Source organism: Falco rusticolus, chromosome 1 (assembly GCF_015220075.1).
Source record: "Falco rusticolus isolate bFalRus1 chromosome 1, bFalRus1.pri, whole genome shotgun sequence".
Classification (NCBI taxonomy): domain Eukaryota; kingdom Metazoa; phylum Chordata; class Aves; order Falconiformes; family Falconidae; genus Falco; species Falco rusticolus.
The window spans coordinates 11,578,592-11,594,378 of NC_051187.1; the positions used below are offsets into that span (position 1 = coordinate 11,578,592).

At 51.1% G+C, this 15,787-nt stretch overlaps 1 protein-coding gene and 1 long non-coding RNA gene across 2 annotated transcripts in view; one reads left to right on the forward strand and one right to left on the reverse strand.

Moving 5' to 3' along the window:
* The window catches only part of HS3ST3A1 (heparan sulfate-glucosamine 3-sulfotransferase 3A1), a 35,164-nt gene extending 27,889 nt beyond the window's left edge, over positions 1-7,275 (forward strand). Inside the window, exon 2 of the mRNA XM_037409712.1 lies at positions 6,642-7,275. Coding sequence (XP_037265609.1) covers positions 6,642-7,260 — 619 coding nt within the window. The 3' untranslated portion in view covers positions 7,261-7,275. The remainder of the gene's footprint in view (positions 1-6,641) is intronic.
* A 121-nt stretch (positions 7,276-7,396) lies between these two features.
* Positions 7,397-11,423, reverse strand: LOC119158150. Its single transcript, XR_005107783.1, has 2 exons — positions 9,301-11,423; positions 7,397-7,538 (listed from the first exon to the last, which is right to left on the reverse strand). It is a non-coding gene; the product is annotated as an uncharacterized LOC119158150 (long non-coding RNA).
* Between the last annotated feature and the right edge of the window lie 4,364 nt (positions 11,424-15,787).

Genomic DNA, 15,787 nt, shown 5'->3' on the forward strand with positions numbered 1-15,787 from the left:
AGGCAAGTGCTTGTGGTAGCGGGTTTTGATGTTTCTTAATACATTTCTGTTGTAGAGTCACTAAAAATAATTTAGAAGAAAAAGAGAAATAGTGGTAGGGGGAGGAGAAGACAACTTGCTGGTGGGTGCAGTAGCACAGGGAGCAATGCCCGCCGCTTTGGGGGAATGAGGCTGCATCAAAGCACAGTGATTGCTGTGCCTCAGTTTCCCCATCCTCCTCATTCAATAGCTTCGTGCTGGAGAAGGCTCCATGTTTCCCCAGGATGGCCAGCTGTGTTACATGCCCATCATCATGGTGTCTGGCCCCTCCCTGGAGGCAAATTCTGGCAGCATTTCTGTAGGGAAGTGAGAGGGGAAATAAGCACACACACACAGAGCCCCCCCCCAGCAGTTTATTTTCCCTCTCTGTGCTGCTCTCCTAGCCCTGCCACAGCACCCACCATCATGCCAGTCACATCTAGAAGGCTGCACACAAGTGAGAGAGGCAGAGAGATGCTGCCAAGTGGGACTGCAGGGCACAGGGTGCCAGTGCCCATCTCACCTCAGCTCTGCCTGGTGTTTCAGGTGGCTGATGGAGGAGGGGGTTTCCCTCGAGCCTTGCTGGCTCCCAGAGATGACAGGAAGGTATTTTTCCTCCTTCTCCCCTTCCTCCCATACACAAAGACCAGATAATCCTGCACGAACAAGCCAACTGAATTTTTAACCATGCTGTCACTTTGCGCTGCAAAGGCAGAACTCAGGACGGGTGTTCGCTGGTGGGAGAGTGTCCGACCCTCGCCGTGACCCCGTGTGACATTTCTGGGAGCAGATTTGGCTCTTCCTTGCCGGAAAGGCTCTTCTGTGGGACTCAGGGTCCCACAGCTGATTGCAGAACTGTTGGGCTCTTTTGGAAAGAGCAGCATTTCTTTGATACGTTTTCCTATGATGACCTCTTTGGTGGCACTTCCTTAAAAACAGCCCTTGCCACCACCGGGACTTCCTTTCCCACCGCTGCTGCGGGCTGGGGCGTTCCAAAATCCCAGCCAGACCCTGGCCGCTGGAGCTGGAGCAGAACCAAACTGCAGCTGCTTTAAGCTGAGCAGGGCAAAAAGTAACAGAGGGCAGATTTTTTTTCTTTGAAGATTGGTCTCAGGTGTTTATTGTCATGTTCATTGACAACTCATCTCAAGCCGTGGAAAGAGGGAGGTTCCTTGCATGCTCTAGTATCTGCCTGGGGGTTTTCCTTCCCCACGGCTGCATTGTATGTATCCCATTGCTTGGACCAGTGGCTCAGGCTAGTGGCAAAGAAAGAAAAAGCACCTGGAGGCTGAAACAAGGGACCCCCAAGCCCAGGCTGGCCAGGGAAGGTGTCTTGGGGTGCAGTGCAGGGGTAAGCAATGTCCTTCTGCTGTGTCACATAACCCTGCTGCAACTTGCAGGGTGTGTAATGGAAAGGTCCCGATAGCTGAAGTCACCAGCACCTTTGGGAAAGCCCGTCTCTGTGTAAACAGGCTGTGTGCGACTCCAGCTTCATGTTTCTGCTTCACTCCCATCCTTTATCCAGCGGATAGCTCCCGGCCTGCGTGCCCTTTCGGGGCTGCGGCCAGGTCAGTGGGACTGCAGCCAGAGATAAGGGGAAACATTGGTGTGCGGAGAAGGGGGCCCTGCAGCGGCAGCTCTCCCTTCGCTGCCACTGCTGCTGCTGCAAACGGCTGGGGAGAGCACTGCGCTGGCCCAGCAGCATGCTAGAGGGGTGCAGGGACACAAACAGTGTCCCCGAGCTGCTGCTGCCATGCAGATGCCCCAGCTGTGGGCTTTTCTGTATCTCAGCACTTGGCTGATGGTGGTTTTGCACTTTCAGGCTATACCTCTGCTGTGTTCGCTGGGGTGCTTGCAGACCCGCTCTGCTTGCCCCTCCTGCACCAAGTGAAGCCGTGACTGACCCAGCACAGCAGAGGCTGTCGGGGTGAGCGTGTGCCCACATCTCAGCCACCCCCAGTTTGCTGGCACTGGGACCATGTCATCAGGTTTTGGTGAGCAGGGACTGATCTTTCTTGTTTGCTGCTCCGGCAACAAGGAGCTGCATTGCTGCAAGGTGCAAGCTGCAAACCCCAGAGCTGGTTCAAACCCTCTCTCTGCATCCTCCTCCTCCTCCTTGGTTATATTGCAATTGCCATTTGCCATTTCAGGCAGTGCACAAACTCGCTTTGCTGCTGCGGGTGAGCTTGGGGTAGACCTGGCCGTGCACTCAGATGCAGAAGGGTGTGCAGCTGAGGTGCTGCTTTGGTACAGGTCAGTGCTGACCCTGGGAGCGCGGGGTGGGGGGATGACACCATCCTTCCTCCCCAGGGCATCAGGCTTGGCGCACCTTATTCTGGATGATCCTTTCAATCCATCCAGCCTGACTGCCCGGGCTCTGACAGGCTGATGATTTTTAAAAGGTCATACTAGGACTGCCAGGGAGAAGGAACTCGCCTTCTGGGCCTAAGAGAAGATGAGTTCTGCCCTTAGCACATGACTGGGGAAGGCTTCACTAGAGGCCAGGGAGCATGTGGGGCCGATCGCTGTAATTGCAGCAGCTTTATTACCGCTCTGTGTTGCGATGGCATGAGGCCTTGTGAAGAGCTGCCCTTATCTGCCGATGTCAGCCTCCTTTCAAGAGAGATCTGGACTAGATTTATGTGGGAAAGGTTTGCAGCAAGTCCAGCCACAGCTGCTTTTAATGGCTCACATGCTGCCAAGGAGCCCAGGAGGTCCTGAGCAGGACATGCCTTGGTCTAGCTGGGAGCAAAGCAGCAGCTGTACTTCCAACAGCAAACACACCTCGAGTTTTCTGGATCCAATGACCAAGTGCTGTTCCCACCTCTATGGGAAACAGCAGCACAGGGCTGTTCTTCCTACATGAAACAGGCTGTCCCATCCCAAAAATCACATTTCTGGAACAACCGGTGTTTGTTTTCTTGGTTATCACCAGCTTCTCACGCTGCTTCGAGTTGGTGGGACAGCAGCACAGGTCAACTGAGGCAAACCAGCTGTTTGAACCCATTTTCTGGCCCCTGATGGAGCTGAGGTGGGTACCCAGCATGGGCTGGCAGCAAACACCAGCAACATGTACCATTGCATCCGTTCCTCCGAGCTGAATTTCCAGAAACACAAACCTTAGGTGCTCAGTCTTGTAAGGAGGGAGCCTGATATGTTATTCTGGCTTCTTGACATGAAGTGATGCTTTCTTCCCCGGAGTTGTGCTCTCGCTAAGAACAGGGACTCGAGATCAGGTGACATCTCTGTGGACTCCGTTCTCCAGGATGGGGGTCGAGCCAACACCCTGCTTGCCCTGGGAAACTGAAAAGTCAAGTGTTTTAAAGGCATCATTGTACAGTCCATAAAGGGCTACAAAAGCCATAATAAACACGTCAGCAGTGATCAAACCCCGCACCAGGAGTGTCTGAGGGTTGGCAGCCTGTTACTGGGGTGTCTTAATGTGACCCCAGCACTAAAGTGCTGATGTCAAGGACTGACACACCAGGGTGCATCAGGAAATCCCAGAGCAGCACCATGTGCATTGCTGGGACCTGTAACCACCTGGTGCTCAGCCCCTGCACAGCATCGCCCCCCAGCCCAGCCCTCCGGGGCAGCCAGCCCTGCAGCTGGCCTGGGGCTGGAGGGTTTGCTGCAGCAGCTCCGAGGGAAGGCAAATCCAAACCGTTGCATTGCCAAAGTGAAGTCTTGTGAAGCCCATTGGCGTGGGGAAGGGGCCACAAGCCCCCGGTGAGCAGTAGCCCCATCAGCTGCCTCCAGGGCTTTGGCTGGACACAGAACAGCCGTCTCAGATGCCACTGCTGGGAAGAAAGTGTGGACCTGGAAAAGGCCAGATATGAATATGCATGCATAGCCGAAATGCTCCCTTTGAGGAAAGTCTTCCTCCCCTATTAAGTAATTAAATAAAGCTCCAAGCTCTACTAAAATTAAAATAACAGAATCCATTTATTCTGGCAGGGCTCGCTGGTGGCTGTTCTTGCCAAAAACATTTTTGTGGTTCTTGTCTTTTCAAGTGGCTCTTTTGCAATAAAACCCAGATGCCATTAGTCCAAGGAGGCCTCCAGGCAACTGTTTATGTCCATGAAAGATGCCCTTTGTAATTAATTAATCTCCCAAAAGCTGTGGTAGCACATTCCCTGTGGCTCCTGGCGTGTCCCTGCCCGCCAGCCCTGGCAGCGGAGGTGCGCGCTCATTCCTGGGCGCTGAAGAAAGCTTTTGTGTGTTGCAGCCTCGCCATGAAAGGGGTTAATCTCCTCCTTGGGAAGACACAGCGGAGATTTCAACACTTATCAAAACACAAACAGCAGTCAGCGTGCCTTCCCGCTGCCCTTGCCCTGCTGCCGGTTCAGCAGCTCCTGCTCTTGCTCAACAGCGACTTGCAGTTGCTGTGTTATAGGGGCAGGGACCAGCCCGGGAGCGAGCTGGCAGGCAGTGGGGAAGGGGGCTCGACCTGGTTCCTTCACCCTCTCGGGGGTTCAGGTGCTTCCAGATGACTCAGTCGTCACAGGGTTTCCAAAGCAGAGGGCAACGCCACCACAGCTGAGAAATGTGGGCTTGGTACACATGGGGGGAAAAGGTGATTCGTGAGGTTGCACTGAGCAAAATCACCTTATGACCAGCTGCACCGGGCCAGAGTAAAGAGCCATCCCGCCCAGTACCTCCTTCCACACGGTGCCTGGTACCAGTATTCGCAGCTATGTGTATGAAAGCTGGTGGTTTTTAGGGCTCATTCTCCTGTTACCGCCTCCCAGTTGAGGGCAATCAAGGCTGGAGGCTCCCTGTGGCTGAAAGTGGCTCTGGGACTCTTACATTTCATTGCCACCAATTTATTTCGTCCACCATGAATCTGGCTGGTCTGTTGCTGAACCATTTATAATTTTGGCCTTTGCAGCATCAGGTGATGGCAAATTCCACCACAGAATTATGTCCCCGCTTGGCAGAGGCCACCCTTAGTGTCAGCAGCGATTGCCTTTATGTCTTCACATCCTTCAGGATGCACAAGATGCTCTCTCATACCCCTCAGCTTGTTTCACCTCCAGCTTGAATGTCCCAAATTCATGGAGTTTTGCCCAAACAGAAACTCTCAGCAAAGACCAGCAAAGATTTGGGTTCTCTAGGACCGTGTCTGCTCAGCCTCTATGTAATGTGGTTGTAAACAAAGAATTGCTTTAGGAAGGGTCAGTCCTCGCTGCCTCATTTGTAACGTAACGACTCAGCCTGGGGTTTGGTTGTTATTGGGTTTTTTAGCTGTTGTTGGCTTTTCATTGTTGCTTTTTTGATAGATGAGTTTAATTTTGCTGGCATATTGCACGGGTTTGCAAACCAGATGTTGCTGCTGCAAGATGGTAACAATAATGCGGGCAGGGAGCAGTTCATCACGGCACACGGGTGTCGCAACCGCAGCAAGGTCAAAGACGAGGGGTCAGGGCATGGGGGGGATGCGGGTCCCTGCTCCTGGGGACACAGGGCTGCAGTTGCCATGAGAACTGCTGGTGGCATGGCGGTGAATGTCGCAGGCACTGCAGCCACCTCCCATCCATCTCCCATTCCCCCCGGGAAGGACTGGACCGTTGGAAGGAGACCAAGCTGTGGGGAGAGAAGCTCTGCTGAGAGCCTGGCTGGAGGGGTGGGTCTGTGTAACCAACTGGTGACAGTGTGAATCACTGGTGTGACTCCTGTCTGGGGGTGATACCGAGGGTCATGAGAAGGCGAGGGGACGGGAAGTGGTGTAGCAGGCAAGGGGGAGCAAGGAGAGGAGCTGGAAGCACCCAGGAGGAGCAAACGGCTGCTCACGTGTTACTACACCTTCCTGGCTTGCCTTGTTTAACACGGAGGAGCTCAGGTTATCCTGCGGCCAAATCCCACGGTCCTTCAGCAGATCACACCCGACGCCTGGCCCAGGAGGGTTTAAACTCTCAGGGCAACCATGGAGCAGGATGGACCCTGGCCTGAGCCCCCAGCCTCTTCCCACTCCCAGCTGGGAGAGCCCGCGAAGCAGCCTGCGTGTAGGATTTCTTTGGGTAGAAGAAGGAAATCACTGAGGTCAGGGGGCTGATATTGCACATTTTTATGTGACATCAGTTTGCTGCCACCTTTAAAATACCAAAAGATAGAGTCTTACAGCCTGGCCCTTGAAAATCCCATGTGCCCTCCAGGAAGGGAGTGTGTTACTCCAGAAATTCACTGTTATTCCAGGGAATTTAAGCCAATGTACAGGAAACCCCAGCGTGGAGTGGGAGGAATTTAAAGGGATAGGGCATTAGGATTGTAGAGAAGTGCTGTGTTCTTACAGTACCATTGCAAGAAGGGAGGTGGGATCCCCTTCAAGAAGCCCCTTGGAAGCCTTGAATATGCAAAATGGATTTAGGGCTAATTCTAGGTAAATAGGCAGCCAAAGGCAGTGGGGAATCAGGAGTGTGTTTAGATGCTTTGCTGCATCAGAGCATTATGGGCCTCCTGACAAGCCACACACAGAGGAAGGAAAGCTGGGCTGGAGGCGTGAGGCTCAGAAGCATCCTGCCCCTGGTACCCAGGGCATCCCCAGAGCACTGCCTGCCCTCAGCGCCCCCCACCCCACCTGGGGGCATTCAGCTCTAATGTCTCCCTCTCTCCCCCTCTCTCAGGGACCTCATGCCCAGGACCCTGGAGGGGCAGATCACCATGGAGAAGACCCCCAGCTACTTTGTCACCAAGGAGGCCCCTGCCCGCATCTCCTCCATGTCCAAGGGCACGAAGCTCATCGTGGTGGTGCGGGACCCCGTGACCAGAGCCATCTCGGACTACACCCAGACGCTCTCCAAGAAGCCCGACATCCCCACCTTTGAGAGCCTGACCTTCAAAAACAGGACTACGGGCCTGATCGACACCTCGTGGAGCGCCATCCAGATTGGCATCTACGCCAAGCACCTGGAGAACTGGCTCCTCTACTTCCCCATCGGGCAGATCCTCTTCGTCAGTGGGGAGAGGCTGATCAGCGACCCCGCGGGGGAGCTGGGCAGGGTCCAGGACTTTCTGGGCCTCAAGAGGATCATCACCGACAAACACTTCTACTTCAACAAAACCAAGGGGTTCCCGTGCCTGAAGAAGGCGGAGGGCAGCAGCAAGCCCCACTGCCTGGGGAAGACGAAAGGCAGGACCCACCCCGACATAGACCAGGAGGTGGTGCAGAGACTGCGGGACTTCTACCGGCCCTTCAACATGAAGTTCTACCAGATGACAGGGCAGGACTTTGGCTGGGACTGAGGCTGAAAAAAATAATTTAAGAAAAGGAAAATATAATATAATATATATTTTTTTTACATATAAGTAGAGAGGGGGAAAATACAGAAAAAAAATAGTTGTGCTGAAACATGATTTGTTCTGATTTTTTTTCTTTTGTCACCTATTAGTTTTCTTTCTTATCTGAGAGATGAGGTGATGTGTCCGTCTGGAAGAGGAGGCTGTGAACAGCAACCTGGTCCTATTGACATCGCCTGCAGTGTGGCTGCTTCCTTCAGTGGGCCCAGGGTTTGGCACTGTCTCTGTAGAAAAAAATGCAGGTGCAAAGTTTTTAGGTGTCCCCAGGTCCCCCTCCAGAAGTGAAAGAGGTGCTTGGGGGAGTGCAGAGCCTTACTGGAAGGTCAGGCAAATTTTGGCTGGCAAATGCCATTTTAGACCGGACCTCATCACTTTTGGCAATGGAACAAAGGAGGTTTAATATCTAATTTGCCTTTCAAAACTTTATTTAGGGGATTTCTTTATTGCATGAAACCCTTGGTGAATTTTTTTTCATTTATCCCATTTTTTTTTACTTTTGCCCCCCCCCCCAAATCAAGCTCTTTTCATCAACCAAACTTATTTTTCATCTTACAGAAGCCAAAACCAATAATCCTTTGTTTTGTTTTGAGACAAAACAACTTTAGTAGCCAAAAGTGAAAGAAAACAAATTATTCTTTTGACTCCATGATGAAAATTGCCAGGTAGTCAAAAGGCCTCATTCACAGGAGCTGGCTCTAAACCAGTGTTCCCCGCTGCCAGCAACAGGGACTCCCTTCTCCTCCGCTGACAGCAAAGCGCTTTTCCCAAGGGGGCCCATCTGAAGGGATCTGAGTGATGGGCAAGGAAGGTCCACACTGAGGTGATGTTCATGGTACGTCTGTCTTGAAGGTGATGGGGGACCCACCATCCCACCACTCGTATGCAGGGAGCAGTTTCACACTGTCTGCTGGATGCTATTTAAACCATAATGAAGATTTTTTTCAGTTGGACCAGTCTTAAAAGAAAAGCAGTGGAGAAAGGGTTGTTTGGGGGGCGGGGGGGGGGGGGGGGGGGGGAAATGAACAAAAATCACATCCAGGAAGGGGAGAGAATGAGGAGAAGATGATGGAAGTTTTGTTGTCCTTGCCTAAAGGAGAACTGAGGGGGGAGCCAGAGCAAGAGCACTGGTTGTGCAGGGCTTTAAAAATTGTCAGGCAAAACAAATCTCCTTTATCACCTTTTTTGGCTGGTAAAAATGTCTCAGCGACGGAAATCTATTAGTGAACAGAATCTTGTATTACCCTGGGCTCATTTATCTGCTGGCTCTTTATCTACAGCATTTTCTGGACTATAGGAACACCTAATTATCACTTGGTGCTGTATAAACACAGCATGATGATGCTCTCTCTCTTGAGGCTAACTTTAAGAAGCCCAGATGGGGTAAAACAAACTAAGTGGGGGATCACCTGGTAATCTGGTTAGGAAGAAGCCTGAGGATCAAGCTCGCTGGCTGCCTGCACACTGGCCAAGATCTTAATAAAATCACAGCAGAGTGGAGATTTCAAGGAGTCTGAAGAGAATTGCATCCAAACTTACAATTTAACCCAAGAGGGAGTCATTTCCACCTTGGGCTGTCTTGCTTGACAGCTTAGGGTAACAGCTTGGTGCCTGCTCAACTTCACGTCACCAAGTTCCTCTGCAGGTGTTGAGCCACATCTGCTCCTGGCTGCCCTGAGCCGCCTCCTTCCTACCCATCCCCGCCTCCCTCCGTTCCTGAGGATGCAGGGTCCTGGGACCTTCCTGTCCCCTGGAAACACAAACCTACATGGATTTGCATGCATGACCCATTTCCCAAGGTAATTAAAATAACTTAATTAGTGTTGTGAGGCTCCAGGACCTTCTCCCACCGTTGTCATGCCAAAGCCTTACCTGTGTAAGCTGGTTTACCTGTTTACCTGGGTAAACATTTTACGTAACTGCCTCCTGCAAACACAGCAGAAAGGCAGATGAGGGACCACACAGACCCCCAGCAGCCTTTTCTCTTACCTGCCTCCAGGTTCATGCAAGAGGTGACATGAGAAAATCAGAGATGGTCCATCAGCTTTGGCTTCATTGTGTCATGGTCCCTCCCAGCATCGCTGCAGCTCATTGCTGGGGCTCAGGGCTTCTAAATCAGAAGAAGATGGAAGAGCATTGGGCTTTGGGTAACGGTCTCCCCAAAGTGTCACTGGAGATGAGGGGAGCAATCTGCTCCCTGCCCATGCTGGCTGGATCAAGGGGGAATGGACTTAAGGTGTAGCCAAAAGGATGGAGTTAATTATTGGGAAAACCTTTCTAACAGCCAGGTTTGTTGGGGCAGGAGTGGGGGATGGCCGTCACCTCTCCCACGCTGTGCTCTTCTGTCCAAGTGCAAAAGCCAAGCTGGTGGCAAGGACAAGGTGTCACTCATGGGCACAGCCAAGCAGTGCCAGCACTACCTACTGAGGCACAAAATCTGAGGTTTTCCAAGCTGCAAAGAACATTGAGGCATGCTGTCTCTTTGGTATTTCAAGGAGACTTAAGGTTGGGCTGATCTGTATGTGCCTTGGACAAGCTGTCGTGGTTTCACCCCAGCTGGCAACTCAGCCCCACACCACCACTCGCCCGCTCCCCTCACAGTGGGATGGGGAGAGGATCGGAAGGGTGAAAGTGAGAAAACCACGGGCTGAGGTGAAGGCAGTTTAATAGGTAAAGCAAAAGCCGCTCACACAAGCAAAGGAAAATGGGGAATTCGTCCACCACGTCCCATGGGCAGGAGGGGTTCAGCCACCGCCAGGAGAGCAGGGCTCCAGCACGTGGAACGGGGACTTGGGAAGAGAAACGCCATCACTCTGAATGTCCCCCCTTTCCTCCTTCTTCCCCCAGCTTTATCTGCTGAGCGTGGTGCCATATGGTGTGGGACATCCCTTGGGCCAGTGTCCCTCCCAGCTCCCTGTGCCCCCAGCCCAGCTGTGGGGTGGCTGAGGAGCAGCAAAGCCCTGGGCGCTGTGTGAGCGCTGCTCGGCAGTAACGAAACCACCCCTGGGGGATCAGCGCTGCTTCCAGCACAAATCCAGAACGCAGCCTCCTACGAGCTCCTGTGAGGAATATTAACTCTACCCCAGCCCAAACCAGCACACAAGTATAAATATCACTTAAGAGTAAGATTTAAAAAACCCCGTAATTATATCGCTATTGTCTCTCATACAGTCACATTCTGACTAGTTTAAAGCAGCTTTATGGCACTACAGTCTGTTCCTCCCTTACCGAGCCAGCTATAGCAATACTTAGCACTTTCATACAAATAAGTTTCCACAACTGCCACCAAACCACAGCATTAAACCCGTGTAGCTTCAACGTGCACACAAACCTATCGTATGTGCCTTTAAAAACCTCTTCGCAGCACATTGAACATAGCTGCATATGCCTACTTCCCCCAAAATGCTTGAATGTTTTACTTCCCCTAATTTCTGAGGGTTTGAATCCCTTGCTGCACACCTAGTAAAACTATTTAGGGATCTGAGACTGTAATTGATTTTTTTTTTGATCTGGGCCATAAGTATTTTTGAAAATCCCTCCACGTATGAACAATGGCTTTTAAAAAGAGGTCATGCAACCAAATTGCTTTGAACTCTAATAACATTTAAGCCTCTAAACTCTTTAGGCTTATTTTAAAATGCAGCCATGAAGTTTAGATTATTTTAACCTAAGAAGAATTGGAAGTAAACTATTGAAAACCGCACCCTTCCTAGTACTGAGCACGTATATTAAGAGGGGAAAGCAAACGCAGCTATAAATAAAAAAGTGACCTGTAAAGTTTGATTTTTTAAAGCAGAAAAATCAATACATTAATGATGAGTAACTAATTAGGTGTATTAAAATTCTTCTGGTTTCAATAATCAAATGTGCCGTCAGGCATTGATGAAGCTTAAGCTTATATACCATGCAACATTTAGATTTTAGAATATTTGTGTTAAAGGGGGAAAAACCGACCATTTATAAAACAGCCTATCAAGGTCAAGTGCCAAATTCATCATAAGGAAGACGTTTTCATGCTGAGGGTGGTGAGGCACTGGCACAGGTTGCCCAGAGAGGTGCTGGGTGCCCCATCCCTGGAAACATTCAAGGCCAGGTTGGACGGGGCTCGGAGCAAGCTGATCCAGTGGAAGATGTCCCTGCTCATGGCAGGGAGTTGGACTAGATGGGCTTTAAAGGTCCCTTCCAACACAAAGCACTCTGTGATTCTATGATCTTTGAGCAGAGAGACCTCTCCTTCACCCCCCCACTGCAGCACTGCACAGGCAACTTGGTCAATGGGCAATAGACCTGTGGGTTTGCCCAGCACCTTGCCCAGCCCAGCCCCACGAACCGGGCATCGCAGCCCTGGTGCACAGAAACCACCAGGCACAGGGGTGCTGAGCACAAGTATTTCCCCCAGTCTTCAAAAATCAAGCTGGTTTTTATCCACTGGTGGTGACATGCCTTGGCACAGGCTTGTAGAGCCCGCTGCAGAAAGGCAGTTAACGTGAGACCTCCCTCCAGCCCGCCGCGGCGGCTCGTAGCCAGACCTGAACTGTGGGAAGGTTCTTTGCGCTGTGTTTCAACTGGCCACACCTGGAAAATTTCAGAGAAATGGTTTTTTGCTTTTACCAGCGCACTTTGGCGAGACAAAAATTGGCCCCTCTGCTGCTGCGATTCACGTTGCTGCGATTTCTGGAAGGGCAAGGGCCGGGCTGCTAAGTCCACATTGTAGTTGGCGCCGATTTTGTGCCGTGGGGAATTTAATCAACTCCTAAGGAAATGCTGCCACCCAATAACTTACACAGTTAAAAGGAATATAAACACCAATGTGCCATGAAGATCAGTGTACAGGACTCCTCTACGTGGCATTCGGGGTGGTCTTTGGGGTGCAGCACTATGAAGTCAAATTTCCAGCAACGATTTGGCCATGCCTACCCTGCACTGAGTGATTTTGACTAATACTGATCCTTAGACTCCTCAGTTCTCCAACATACACACTAGCATACACAATGTTAGGTCTCCGGATTAGGAAAAAAAAAAATATTGCCCATTTTCTTAACCATTAAAAAAATTCTTATTCGTATGTAACGGTTTCTGGGTTTTCTCTCCTCCCTCCCCTTTGCTTGCTGATACTGTCATCCTTCTCCCTTTGGTGCTATTTCAGTATGAAACAGACTGATTTCAATTTAATTTAAGAATGAAAAAGCACACATTTAATAAAGTTTACGGGTACTGAGAGGCTGTGCTCTCTTTTTGCTGGCGGCAGCAACCTGGAAAGAATGGGCAAGTTTATGAAAAAAGGGGAAAACACAGAATTACCCACTTGTGTCTGATTTTAGTCTCCTAAACCTAACACGCTCCACAGCAGCTGGGGGGGGCTCTGCCAGCTGGGAACTCCCCAGCGGCATCGTTGGCATCCTTTCCATGACCTCTTATCTCCCACTTCATGTTTCTCCAGCAACCTTCATGTCATACTCCTTTCTTTAGATTGGGAAAAAGAAATACACATGCAAAATCAGGTCTTTGTGGCTCCCCCCCCCCATCCCACCCTTAGCTGCCGCTGGCCCCACCACATCCCCAGTGTTTCACCACCAAGTCTGATGAATTCCTGCTTCCCCTGACCTGGCGGGAGAGGAACGAGCCCAACTCACGGTGTATTGCGTGAAACCCGAGGTGGAAGCAGTTCACCAAGAAATATATACAGCGGAGCAGCCCCCAGATATCAGGTTTTCTGTGTGGTCAAGTAAAGTGATATTCTATTTACTTTTTTAGATGTATAAACAGATTAAGTCCCAGGGAAAATATGCTCCCAAACTTCATAATATTTTATTAAACCGCTGAAGTTTAATATAATCTTTTGGCTTCCACAGAAAAATTTTCCATTTCTTTTCTGAGCACCTTTGATTTTATTTTCTTTTAATTACCGCTATCCGGAGTTAACAATGTGGGTTTTGCACTCCACCCAGCAAGGACTATCCAGATTAGAAGTGGGGAATTTTGCTGAAATACAGAAATATCTATGTGGTGGTAAGAAGTCAACGACGCCTGGCCGGAAAACTCTGGAGAAGCCAATGTGCAGAATGAATTCCCCTCCACCAGGCAATAACAAGGCTGCATTCCTCAATTCATAGTATTTATTACCTAAGACATTGGCCAGCCGTGGCTTTTGAAAAAAAATATTATACCTCCTTCATCTTTCGCCTGTCCACACCGCTGCACGGGGGCTGGCGCGCTGCTCAAGCTCACTCCATCCCGGAGGCAGCGCGGCTCATGGCTCCGTGGGGAAAGCTCTCATTCATTCAGGTCCAACGCTGCCCTCGGGCTTAGTACCACACCATGGGAATGCAGCCTCGGATGCGTCATCCATCCGGGTGGGAAATTGCTAGTGAAGTCCAACACCGTGCTGAGCCTCGAGCACACCGCTTGGCCTGGGATCTTCCAAATCGGATGACCAGAGATGTCCCAGGGACAGCCCAGCTTGTGGTGAAAGCAGCTGGGAGCCATGCAGAGCTCCTCAGGAAGGACTCAGCACCTGCGTTTCAGCATTGTTAAACAGGAATAACAACAGTAATCATAATCTCACAGTTTGTGGGACAATGGTGTAACTTCTGGAGGCCAAATTCGGTGGGGCATGCTACCCGAGGTCCTCAGTGCAGCAGAGGAACTTCAGATGCAGCTTATCAGACGCAAGGACGTCTCCCTTGCCAAACTGCTGCTACTTCCCCTCCCGCATCTCGGAACAGTCCTGGTGACAGAGGGTCTTTCTTCACAGACACACCAGCATCTGGCCTCTGCGAGTCCTTCCAGTATCGCTGGGGCAACAGTGATGCTGTAGACAGGATTAGACCTGCTTGGCCACGGTTTCTCCAGCTCATTTCTTTTGTTCTTTTCACCAACAGCTGTGATTTAGGGCATGTGAGCAACATCTAAAGGAAATGACTGAGAGGTATTGGCTGGGGAGCACTTACCCTCCCCTGTACAGGGCTTATGGAACAGAATCAATAGATTTTCTATACTGCTTACCGCTGGAGACCCCCCATGGCTGGGTACAGAAGGGATGGCAATGGAGTGAAAAAATTCTCCTGAGAAGGGCAAGTTTAAGAGCACGGAGGAAAGCAGCCGAATGCATCTTATTGACAGGGCAAATGCAGGCAGGAATCTAATTACCTGCCTGTGCACACGCTGCCTCGTCAGCAGCTCACTGGGCTTTGCCAGGGCCCCAGTGGCTTCCCGGGTCCCACGGCTCCAGGGTGCACAGAGGTGTGTGTGCTCCCACCCCGGCTCCCCTCCGCCCACCGGGGCAGGCTCCAGCAAGGGGCAGGGCTGGGGGGCAGGGGAGGGCATCCGTATCAGTGCGGCATCGGTTCAGAGCAGCAGGGGATTTGCTGGATTGCCAGAAGCCATTTCCTACTGTTTTGTGGGGTTTTTTTAATCAGCCTTTCTGACTAAAAGAGCCTATCTGCTAAGCTCGGAGAGGGTCTGCTGTCCAAGGTAAAGCCACAGCCCAGGAGCCCGATTCAGGGGCACATCAGACACACTCCAGCCACCTGCCATGGGAATTCTGAAGACAGAACCAACGACATCACTACAGCACGATTTAAAACACCTCCCTGTGGTTCCCTGTAAATCAAAACCAGTATTGGCCTGAGACCGAACTCCTCTGTTTTCCACAATGAGAAGATTCGAGGTTAAATGAAGAAATTATTTGTGTGGCTACCCATGTGAGTTGCTTGGTAGGGCTGGGGCTCAGGACATGGCCAGCTCTGCCCCTGTAAACTGATATCGCCCCTGTAGGTCCTGGTTAGCCAGAGGTGCTGTGTGAGCCCGCCCTGGTCCGCAGTTACCCTGGCTGGCACAAGCTGTGCCGCCTGGAGCAGACGCTCATGTAGGAGGCATCTGGAAGATGTTGCTGGTGTAGTAATTGACTGCACATTTTCATCATCACATCTGCCATCAGGATCATACCTGGGCTTTTACTGCCACAGAAAAGCATATTAGTGGAAGATCTGACTAGTGTCCAGCCGGAGCCCAGCCCTGGCCGCAGCACCTGGCATGGCCAGATGCTGGGTGTGGATCCTGCGTCCCTGAAACAGAAGCCATGGCTCATTTTCCAGGCAGTGTGGGAATGTCCATCCAAAGGCAGAGTCTCATGCTTCAGCCGCCTAAACCCCTCTCAGACACAACGTGCCCCAGAGCTGGGGTGCTCACGGGGAGCTCACGGGGTCTGTGCTGCACACTGGACCCTCGGTGCTGCGGAAGGAAATGCCACGGAGCCTGCCCGGACACAACCACTGCCCGGCCAAACTGGCCAGGGGAATTCATCCTGGTGTGACACCCCCTATTTTACCAGCCTTACTGAAGAGAAAATTGTCATATGCTTCTACTTTTCAAGGAGCTGAGTTGTCCTTTAGATAGCAGCTGACAGCATAAATATACATGAGAAACAGGTTTTTAGTTCCTGAAAAATGTCTAAAAAATGTAAACAATTCTCAAG